Here is an 11,533-nt window from a genome sequence, read left to right on the forward strand (position 1 = left end):
TTTTCCTGGTTGTGCCCAGAGAGGCCACCAGGGGGAACCTGGGAAGGGCTAGCCTCCCACTAGTTCGAATTAAGGGTCTACACAGCCCTTAATTCGAACTAGTAAGTTCTAACTAGGCTTAGTCCTCGTGGAATGAGGTTTACCTAGTTCGAACTAAGTGCTCCGCTAGTTCGAACTAAGTTCGAACTAATGGAGCGCTAGTGTAGAGCCTATCAAAGTTAATTCAAACTAACGTCCGTTAGTTCAAATAACTTTGTAGTGTAGACATACCCAAAGCCCCCCGATTGATTTTTCCGTAGGTCAGCAGCCCCCGACCCAAAAAAGGTTCCCTACCCCTAACTTAAATGGACATTTGTGCCGGTAGCTCAAAATGCAGACAGAGAAACTGCCACTGTGGGAAGGACAGAGTCATGCCTACTTGTCCAAGGACTGTACTGCAGTGAAGCCGTTGAGACATGGCCTGCAGAAAACAGTTGATGGTTAGAACTAAACCAGCAAGTGTTTCTTATTATGTCCCAAGACATTTTACATAAACCTCATGTGGCCTAATCTATTTTACACAATCTTCTGTGGCATGAAGACCATGGAATTTTCCCAATACCAAAAGAAATTTCAAGAATTTCAACCTCCAGTGTGTGGCTGGACATTTCAGATCTTTCCCGGGTGCAGAGGTCACGTTCTGATTGGCACACAGTGGCTTGCCAAGAAGAAAACAATTCCACAGAAACAGTATAAAGCAAGTCCAACTCTCACTCCTTGAATCTCCTCTACCTGGATAAGAGAGATCACGAGCAGGACTGCAATTGCCTGGCTATTGAGAGCACCCCCTGTCTGGTAACTACTAAAGGTATAATCTCCCTTATAATCTCCCTATTAACTCTTGCTTTACAGTCCCATTTAGGGAGATGGTTGTGAGATCCAGAAATAGAGCAAGAACACAGCTGGCATAACCTCTTCGGTGAATGAATTCCCTGAATGAATTTTCTAGCTTTCTTGTGAAACCACCTGGGGTCACAATGTTACAGAGCTGGAGAATATGCATTGGTGCCAGTTTTAATGGTTAAGTAGCAACTTTAAATTCATTTTGATTCCCCCCATAAGAAATCGGTGGTTTTAAAACTGCCTGAGTTAAAAACAACTTCAGGTTAATTCCAGTCATCCAACTTCCCTTTAACCCGAAATCCAAGTTATCCCAATGCACGGTGGTTCCCACCCCACAGTGCTTTTAGGGAATCACTCACTGATGAGTCTTTTGAGCGTGGCTGCAACTGCTGTTGAGGAATTCCAGACTTAGCAATGAGGACAAAGAGAGAAGGGGAGAAGAAGGAGGGTGGCGGTGGGGAGGGAGAGAAAAAGCAAACAAGAAAGAAACAGAGGGCAGAGTCAAGGTGAATATTGAAAAGAGAAGCATGCAAGGAGAGAAAGGACAAAGGGAGACACAGGACAAGAGTAAAGGGAAAATGACCAGGGCAGGAGGGAAAGGAACAAAGAGAGGAAGAGGAGCATAGAGGAGAAAAAAAGGGAAGAAAATAAGGAGAAGTGGGAGTGTAACTACAGTAGATTGGAGCCTCTTTGTTACTTCTTGCAGAACTCCTCACATGGATATTTCTCGGCTCCACAAACACCAATATAATCCATGAAGGAGCAAGGCTGACTTACTCCCCCAGGGTTGGCAATGCAGGTGTGTCTACACTATAGCTTTTTCTGATTGCTTTTCCAACATTTGGCCCCGTGTAGATGGGGCCAAATGGCAGAAAAGCCTCCACTTTTGGAGGAGCCCTTATTCCTCGTAGAACGAGTTATACAGGGCTCCCCGAAAGAGCGTGTCTGCTCTTCCATGAAAAAAAGCAGAAGAGCAAACGCGTTCCTTTGGTATCCCAGAAAACCCCCACAGTATAGACATAGCCTGATCAAGTAGTAAGGCACCTGTCTGCTATGACTTCTTTCCTCCGCCCCACCTTGCCTGTCTCCTCTCTGATTCCCTCTTTACTCTCTTCCATTTCTTCTCTGCCTCTCTTTGAACTCTGTCTGCAGTATTTGGGGAACAGCCACCCTGCCACAGCATGCAGGAGCAAAGTCCAGCTTTGTCTCACTCCAGCCATATCCTCTTTGCTTTTAGCACTCAATTCTCTTGCATATTTGCTTGGCCCAGTGCCCAGCTATCCAAGGTTCTGGATGTTGCCAGGTCAGTCAGATAAATGAGAGTGTGCTGTAACCAAAAATGGGATGTACGTTTGTATTTCGCTAATAAACTGGATCTTAGTTGTCTGGAAATTAGGCTAGATCAGTATGGCACAGCAACATTATTTTGAAATAACTAACATTATTTCAAAATGACATAGTCCGCGTCTACACAGTTGGCAGTTATTTTGACATAATGTTGAAGTACTCTCAAGCTGAAGGACTTCTTACTCCAACTCCTATAGCCCTCATTGTATGAGGAGTAACGGAAGTTGGAGGAAGAGTTTTCTATTTTGAAATAAGTGCTGTATAGACAGCACCTAAACTCGAAATAAGCTATTTTGAAATAAGCTACGCAGTTGACATAACTCAATTTGCGTAGCTTATTTCGAGATAAGTCCTGCTGTGTAGAAGCACCCTATGTGATTATGAATGTTAGAGCTGAGAAATATTTATAAAACAAAATGTCTCCTCTATCAAAGATAAATTAGAAGAACCTTGGGTGTATCTTAGAAATCATACAGAGTTTGGGCAAAATTGACAGCTTCTTTCATAAAAGGAATAGATTTGATTGGCTGGTAAGCTATCTGAATATTAAGTTAACCTTGGATATTTAGTTCAAGTGAACTAAGCATTCTAGAGAAACTGAAATAGTTTAAATTGGAATAGTTTAAATCAGTATCTGCATTATGTGTTTATGCTTTAATGAGAGATAACTAATTGAATTGTTACTCAACCTTCTTAAGTAACTGATTTTATAAGTTGTAATCTTAAAACTGTTTGTTAGAACTCCCACAGATGCTCCCTTAATTTCATTGATGAATACCTTTGGCTAGAAATGCATTAAAGGATTCATAGTTTGATGTTGGTACCAAAGTCGCCTGCCCAGAATAGTACAGAACTAGAGGAAAATTTGCCTGTGTAACACAACTGTGATAAGGCCTTGAATAAATGGACGTAACTTGGTAGATTGTTATAGCATATCATGAATTCATTGTAATAATTTCATACACATGAAAACCCCACCACCTTCCTTTTGTTCTCTGTAATTTCTTAATTGTTTTCAATTCTATTTTGGCAAGTAAAATATTGGAATGTGACATAATTCTCCAGGCTGTATTTTGGTTAAGGAAAAAGAGATTACGCAAGAGAAACCTAATTTAAGACATCGGAAAATTGAATTTCGTTACAATAATATTTCTAGAGCTCAGCATTTTCCCACGGCCTATAATCTGCAGAAACAAAGAGTGAGGGAGGATTTGATAGCAGCCTTCAACTTCCTGAAGGGTGGTTCCAAAGAGGATGGAGAGAGGCTGTTCTCAGTAGTGACAGATGGCAGAACAAGGAGCAATGGGCTCAAGTTGTGGTGGGAGAGGTCCAGGTTGGATATTAGGGAAAACTATTTCCCTAGGAGGGTGGTGAAGCACTGGGATGGGTTCCCTAGGGAGGTAGTGGAATCTCCATCCCTAGAGGTGTTTAAGTCTCAGCTTGACAAAGCCCTGGCTGGGTTGATTTAGTTGGGATTGGTCCTGCCTAGAGCAGGGGGCTGGACTTGACCTTCTGAGGTCTCTTCCAGCTCTAGGGTTCTATGAAATATAGAGTCTCTGTGTCTTCTCTATTTTGGTGTCTCTTTTCTCCAGTGACGCCTAGTTCCCAACTGAGCTTCAGCCATGAAGATTCTTTATCTGCTCTTTGCTGTTATATTTCTGGTGCTCCAGGGTGCTCCAGGTAAGAAGTAAATGGAAACATGGGATGATACAGAGTGATATATAGGACTCTATACTGAAGTTGCTTAATCTTTATATTAGAAACCTGTTTCTCATAGACTTTAAGGTCAGAAGGGACCATTATGATCATCTAGTCTGACCCCCTGCACAGTGCAGGCCACAGAATCTCACCCACCCCACCCAGAATAATCCTCTCACCTATATCTCAGATATTGAAGCCTTCAAATACTTTGAAGACCCCAAGATGCAGAGAATCCTCTGCCTTTTTCCTTCTGACTTCCAGCATGTCTTCAGTTTGCAGACAATAAGTAAAATTTGGGAGGAATTGTCCCAGGATTAGGGATGTGGCTTTGCTATCCTTAGTAAAAGTAATTGAGATTTGACTGAAACTTGATCACTGGGGAGAAAAAAAAATCCCATTATGTTTTCCTTCGATTTTTGGAGGGTTGCAGCTTAAAGCACCCCACAATTTCCTGAAACAGGTACTCACAGAATTAAACAACCAGATGCAATATAGACAAAATAAACTCATGCCAACCATGTTCAATAGACCTTGGGTTTAGGGGGAAGGGCACAGGGCTGGGAGCTGGAAAACTGTAACTTAAAATGTAACTTCTGTGCTGGCTAGTGTTAATATTTCATTATCTTTCACAGCCCGTAGAATAAAGACAGGCCTCATGTAGCACAGAGAGGTTGCACAACTTGGAACAGAACCCAGTCTATAAAAGGGAAGCTGCTTATCCCAGTGTTATAGAATCATAGAAGATTAGGTTTGGACGAGACCTCAGGAGGTCATCTAATCCGACCTCTGCTCCAAGTAGGACCAGTCCCAACTAAACCATTCCAGCCAGGACTTTGTCAATTTGAGCCTTAAAAAAAACTCTAAGGAATGGAAACTCCACCACCTCCCTAGGAAACCCATTCCAGTTCTTCACCACTCTCCTAGGGAAATAGTTTTTTCCCTACTATCCAGACTACAGCTACCCTTGTTTTGTTATCTGCCACTACTCAGAACAGCCTAGCTCCATCCCCCTTGGAAACCTCCCCTTAAGGTAGTTTCCCTTCACTCTTTTCTTCTGCAGACTAAATAAGACCCATTCTCTCAGCCGCTCCTCATTAGTCATGTGCTCCAGCCCCCTAATCATTTCGTCCCACAACCTTTCTTAGCTACAAGTTGGACCTCTATAGTGCAGATGTCTATCATCCGGCAACATCTGTGGTCTGGCATCCCTGTGGCTGCTCCCGGGCTGGAACACTCATGGGATCCCATGCTGAGTAATTGCTCCTGCATGGGTTTACAGCCTGGGTATGTCTACGTTGCACGCTTATTTCAAAATAGCATGTCTACATTGCAGGGAGGCCTCAAAATTAGTCCGAGGCAGGTTCCCCTAATGTAGATGTGCTATCTCGATTTAGAGCCCCACTGGGGAGGAATTACTTAGAATGGCCCTGATGAGGGGCTATTTTGAAATAGCAGCAGTGGAGCATCTACACACGCCTCAGTTCGAAATTGCTACTTCGGAAGAGGCGTTATTCCTCATAGAATGAGGCTTATAGATTTCAGAATAAGCCATCCGTTATTTCAAAATAATTTCAAGATAACGGAATGGCTGTGTAAATGTTCGCATTTATATTTCGAAATAACACTAGTTATCTCGAAATAACGGTGCATTGTAGACACCTCCCCTCCCCCCAGCCTCCCAGCTACAGAGTTCTTGCAGCCACTCGGCCTCTTCTCCCGAGTCCCCAACCTATCAATACTGGCCCCTTTGCTGCCATCAGAGTGGAGCACCACAGCCAGTGGCAGCAGAAAGTGGAAGCATTGACCTTCCCATCTTGAAAATTCCCTGGTTTGCGACCAGCCCCAAGGGTGCTGGACCAGGAACTTACAGCCAGGAAGTTACAACTTCAGCTGTGCATTTTAGGGCTGCATGTTCAAAATAGCAGGTCCTTCCGTTACAATCACAGAGTGACAACTGACCAACAAGAATTTATTCCTCCTAGACAAGCAGAGGTTCATACCAGAAGGGATGTTTTTTCAAGCCCTTCTCTTTCAAAAACTGCAGTCCTCCAACCCGGTGCTGAGCCTGTTCAACCCTGCTTGGCTAAATTGCATTGAGGATCCTGCCTACCACATCACTGTCAGAGCCAGAGAGACGCACCTTCATAGCAGCAGCCACTCACAGAAGGTAGAGATGTGGGCAGCTATCGTGAATTAGCGACTATAACCCACGAGTTATACACGTTTTTACAAACACACACACACACACACCCCCCACGGGGTATACATGTCCGCATCTTATACATGCTGATTTTTACTCAAATTAAAAGAAGACAGGACCAACATGATAAAATCAGCATCTTCGATTTAATACCAATTTAATTTAATAAGAACAGCAGTGTTGTGGGCACCATTCGTCAGGAAGCTGTTGCCCAATAGATGTCCGTGTTCACACTGAAAGGTTGTTTATTTTCATAAATTTGAAAACCCAGTTACCCGAGCCCCCTTTAAAATCATCGACTTTCATCCCTACAGCAATAAGTCAAGCCTTGAGCTTTATGGCTACCGTTGACACCGCACGTTGGCTATCTCTCTTTCTTTCCTCAGCGCGCTCTTTTCCGAGGATTTAATTTCTCAATCTCCGCTTCTTCTTTTCTCCACTCCCGAATAGACTTTTCGTTGATGGAAAATTTTCTCCTCGCTGCTCTATTGCCATTTTCTTTTGCATATGTCAGAACAGATACTTTAAAATTGGATATATATGATTTGTGCTTAGGCATCCTTACAAATATTTTGTTATAAACTGAAGAGGTTTTAAAACTGTGTGGTTCATAGGGCTTATATACCGGTAATAGGGTAGTATTTATTGTTCAGTGCCCTCAGCTGCGGTTCATTACCAGTTCATTACCCGCGGTTCATTACCTGTGGGTTATGTACGTCCGTGAGTAATCTAAGATTTTTTTAATACATGAAAGAAAAACCACGGATAATACACGAGTGCGTGTTATACATGGACATGGGTTATATATGCTAATTTACGGTAATTGCTTTCCATTGCTTAAAGCAGTGGTCCCCAACGCGGTGCCCGTGGGTGCCATGGCACCCACCGGGGCATTTATGTGCACCTGCCGAAACATCTGGGCTGGCCTCACTCCCGGCGCGTGGCACATGAGTGGTGCCAGCCCTGAGAGTGTGGCGCATGGGCGGCCCCTGCCCCGGACACGTGGCACATACACGTTGCTGGCCCCGGGCGTGTGGGTGGCCCTGCCCCCGGGTGTGCAGTGCATGCATGGCCTCACCCCCGGAAGCGCAGCGTGTGAGTGGCCCCGCCCTGGGCACCTGGCAGCCACGAAAGGTTGGGCACCACTAGCTTAAAGGCTTGGGGGTAGCAAAGCGCTTGGACCTACAGTTTTCAACTCAGCAGTATGAGAGCCAACATCCTCACTTTGTCCCCTTCTTAGGGTCAGCCACCCACTGTGCACAAAGCTACAGCCATTGAAGCAGTACTAAAATTGCAATAAACTTTTGCCCTGGCAGATAATGGGGCTGTCTTAGCCAGGTGTTAGTAAATGGGGAAAAGCCTGTCATCCTGAAATCACAGCCTGAAATTTCCCTGCTCTTCAGAATGAAGGTGACTCTTTTTCTTTCTACAGAATGGTCCCAGGCTCAGAATTGGAGTATGAGATGCAGATACCGTGGAGGGTTCTGTCGCACTGGGAGGTGCCCTTCTAATACAATACGCATTGGAAAATGCTCTGGAGACGGAAAATTTTGCTGTCAAAGGTGAGTTCAGCATTCTACAAGGGAGACACGGCAGTGTGAACAGAAATATTCGTTCCTCTTCTTCCGTCCAAGCTGTTGTGTAATGCTTGGAGGGGCTCATCCCACCTGTGCCACCCACGTGTAAGGCCACCTGGGAGAGGGAGTGGCTCCCACAGGTATGAGAACCACTCCTCTGGCTGCTCTCACATAAAACAACCCTAGGCCCGCTGTCTGTGGGCTTCCCCTGAGCTTGGATCTGTCCGGGTTGTCTTCAGTGCTTAGTGCTGCAGGGATCTGGAGTACTGTGTCCAGTTCTGGGCCTCCAGGGGAGGACTGGCCCAGCGGGATACTGGAAATTTCCCGGTGGGCTGTCGTCCGGTGGGCCGTTGTGTCCACACATCATTTTCCCTCACTCCAAGTGGCTCCCGTCCGTGCTTTATGCAGCACGCAGAGCCCAACCCACCACCTGCGCCACGTGCCAGATATGTCGCAGGGGGTGGGGCTTGAGGGACACGCAGGGCTGACGTCATGGGGAGGGCTATTCTCAACCCATTTCCCGGGCCTATTTTGATTGACAGTATGCTCTTGTGGGCCCCCCACTATAGAAAGGATGTGGATGCATTGGAGAGGGTCCAGCAGAGGGCAACCAAAATGATTAGGGGCTGGAGCACATGACCTATGAAGAAAGCCTGAGGGATTTGAGTTTGTTTCATCTGCAGCAGAGACGAGTGAAGGGGCATTTGATAGCAGCCTTCAACTTCCTGAAGGGAGGTTCCAAAGAGGATGGAGAGAGGCTGTTCACAGTAGTGACGGATGGCAGAACAAGGAACAATGGTCTCAAGTTACAGCGGGAGACATCTAGGTTGGATATTAGGAAAAACTGTTTCCCTAGGAGGGTGGGGAAGCACTGCAATGGGTTCCCTAGGGAGATGGTGGAATCTCCATCCCTAGAGGTTTTTAAGTCTTGGCTTAACAAAGCCCTGGCTGGGTTGATTTAGTTGGGATTCGTCCTACCTTGGGTGGGGGGGCTGGACTAGGTGACCTTCTGTAGTCTCTTCCAGCTCTATGATTCTATGATTTCCCCCTTAGACTACGAGCCTACAGCAGCATCTCCAATGACCACCCCAGCTCCAATGATTGCAACAGAGCCAACACAGTCTTAATATGGCATTCTTATGCTGCTCATGCTTTGGGAGAATCCTCCCTCCCAAGTCCTTTCATGGCCCTTGTACAGCTTCCATATGCTCCCAAAGCTTCATAGATATGCAGGCTGGACTTCCCACTATCTACATTGCTTTTATATTTTAAATTAGAATATAGAAGTCTTGTCAGAAAAATCAAGTCTGGAGGAGAAAGCAGAGGCTGGGTCTGTTCTGTATCCGTCTGCAGGGGGGGTGAATGTAATAGTTAGAAATAACAGAATATCTGTAACATGAGAAACAAGGCTGTTTGTCTCAAATTAGAAGGGAGGGTTAGCAAGTTGAGAGAGGAAGCTAAGGCTATCTTGGCTGAAACTATGGCTGGGAGGGATAAGGGGAAAAAGGCCTTTTTAAAGAAATATCAATAAGAAAATAAATCTTAACAATGATACGGGCCTAGTCATAGATGAGGATAAAATTGCTGATAAGAAGGCAGAAATGGCAGAAGTGTTCACTGCATAGTGCTGTTCTGCCCTGGAAAAGAAGCAGGATGATGTACTGGTGTTAAATGGAGATGGTGACTCCCATTCGTGCATTAGTAAATAAGGAGGATGTTAAAGAATAGCCACTAGGATTAGATACTTTGCAATCCACAGACTCCCATTACAGAATCCGCAGAGAACTGGGTGAGGAGATCTCTTCCACCACTCATTGTTAATAAACTGTGGAGTGTTGGGGAGATTCTAGAAAACGAGAGGAATGTTTAATGTAGGCCTGTCAATTGACCTGCGTTAATACCTGCGATTAACACAGGATAGGATTAACGTGTTATTTTTTTTTACACGTCAGTCACAGGCTTTAATGCTGCATTGCCCCTTCGAAGTGTAGCTCTGACACTTCAAAGGGGCAGCTCATTAGGAGCCTGGGATCAGCTGAGCACTCCAGCTGATCCCAGCCCCACATTTCAAAGCTACAAAGGGGCTACAAAAGGGAACTCCAGCTGATCCCAGGCTCCTGATGTGCTGCCCCTCTAAAGCACCACCATGGGGCTTCAAAGAGGTAGGGCAGCATGGAGCCCAGGGTCAGCTGGGGACTCCAGCTGATCCCAGGCTCCATGAAGTGCTGCCCCATTGAAACTCTGCCAGGGCATTTGAAAGGGGAGACACACATGATTAATCATGGGATTAATCACAATTAAATTTTGTGATTGCTTGATAGCCCTAGTTTAATGTTCTACTGATCAGTCCAAGGGCAGGTCAAATTATCTAGATAAGGATAGGACACTAGTGACATAGTTTAACTCATACACATTCTGAGCACGGTGTACTTTGCCATCTAGTGGCCACCCAGGCCACTACAGAGAGAATAATGAGTCTTCTACAGACATAGCATGCCACAAAGTTCTGAGATAAAGGCTGGCACCGCACAACCTCATTAAAGCACACATATAACATAACGTATTCCATATCTCTAGGCTTTTCTATTCCAGCTCTGCCTGTTTCGGACTGTATCCATCATAAACAATACAAGACACCCAGTATGGTCAAATTAGTTTTGCAGCAGGGTCCCAGAGAAGCAGTTTGGAGGGTGAGAGATTTTTCCCAGCTACTAACAATGTGGGTTGGTGGCTGGAGATGTAAAGTTGGTAGTCCCTTGAGGTTATAGAGTGAGAGCCAGGGAATTCATCTGGAGTGGCCAGGCCAGCAGCTGCTTGTATGCAACTGCCACCAGGAAGGAGTCAGCCTTCAGCGAGAATTGCAATTTTCCTTTCATTCTGGAAGAGTAAGTTAAGTGTCACCTAAGTAGGTCTCTGTGATTTTAGCTGCTGCTGTGCATAAGGTGTGCATGATAGAACAGCTGTATCTGAATGTGAGTTGTGGTCTTCTGCAGTACAGGGTTTATAGGCATCTAGGTTCACCTGTTTAAATACACATGACTATTCCTCTTACAACTCTGTAACAGAATGTTGCAGTGGGGAAAATCAATTCTCCGTGCTGGAGTTAACAAGCAAACTCTTTGCCCACCACAGAGCAATTGATCAATTCCTCCTGTGCTTTTTTATTTGAATTCAGACTTCACATTATCCCTGTTATATGGGGGGAAAGCATACATAAATCTGATTCTCTTTTCTTTGTACAGGAAATTATTTGACTGATGGTCTAGGCAGGATCTCTGGGAAGCTGAGAGACAATGATTTGCTTCTAAAATCATCAGGCCCTCCTTCAATGAAATGCTGAAATGCTGTTTATTTGGGCTGTAAAGAACTTTGTGTACTTGAGACATTCCAGAAGAGAGCCCTTGTATCACTATATAAGATTTGCTGCTTTCCTTTTAATAAAAGCAAGCTGGTTCCAACTAATCATGGTGAAGTGTGTGTGTTGGGAGTGGGGGGAGAAGGAAGAATGTTGTTTCTATAATTTGTCTCCTTTAGAAAGCCTTTTTAAAATTCAAAATAAAATTCCCTGAAAACATATGTGTCACATCTTAGTTCAACACCTCTGTGTTTGTAGACTGTGGCCCATACATCTCTGTCAGCTTCAGTGAGCTCCTGTGCGTAGTTCTCCATTTCTCATCATTGTTGCAAACCTTTTCAGTATTTGGTGCCAGAGGGGCTGTATTCAGTCAAAGCTTGACTCTATGAGGGTATGTCTACACTAGAAAGTTAGTTCGAACTAACGGACGTTAGTTCGAACTAACTTTCCTATGCGCTACACTAGCGCTCC

General features: G+C 44.9%; 1 protein-coding gene across 1 annotated transcript; it reads left to right on the forward strand.

The window, feature by feature from the left end:
* The first annotated feature begins 705 nt into the window (after positions 1-705).
* Positions 706-11,169, forward strand: LOC149524618 (beta-defensin 1-like). The gene is made up of 4 exons (XM_089777003.1): positions 706-847; positions 3,822-3,909; positions 7,563-7,692; positions 10,950-11,169. The coding sequence occupies exons 2-4, from the start codon at positions 3,852-3,854 to the stop codon at positions 10,963-10,965; spliced, it is 204 nt and encodes a 67-aa protein (XP_089633129.1). The 5' UTR covers positions 706-847; positions 3,822-3,851; the 3' UTR covers positions 10,966-11,169.
* The last annotated feature ends 364 nt before the right edge of the window (positions 11,170-11,533 follow it).

This window comes from Pelodiscus sinensis, chromosome 3 (genome assembly GCF_052426305.1).
Source record: "Pelodiscus sinensis isolate ZL-2025 chromosome 3, ASM5242630v1, whole genome shotgun sequence".
NCBI lineage: Eukaryota > Metazoa > Chordata > Testudines > Trionychidae > Pelodiscus > Pelodiscus sinensis.

Bases quoted from the DNA above. Each gene is read 5' to 3' on its own strand.
- LOC149524618 (XM_089777003.1), top strand. From the start codon at position 3,852: ATGAAGATTCTTTATCTGCTCTTTGCTGTTATATTTCTGGTGCTCCAG. The intron at 3,910-7,562 runs GTAAGAAGTAAA...TTCTTTCTACAG, and splicing joins GGTGCTCCAGGGTGCTCCAG to AATGGTCCCAGGCTCAGAAT.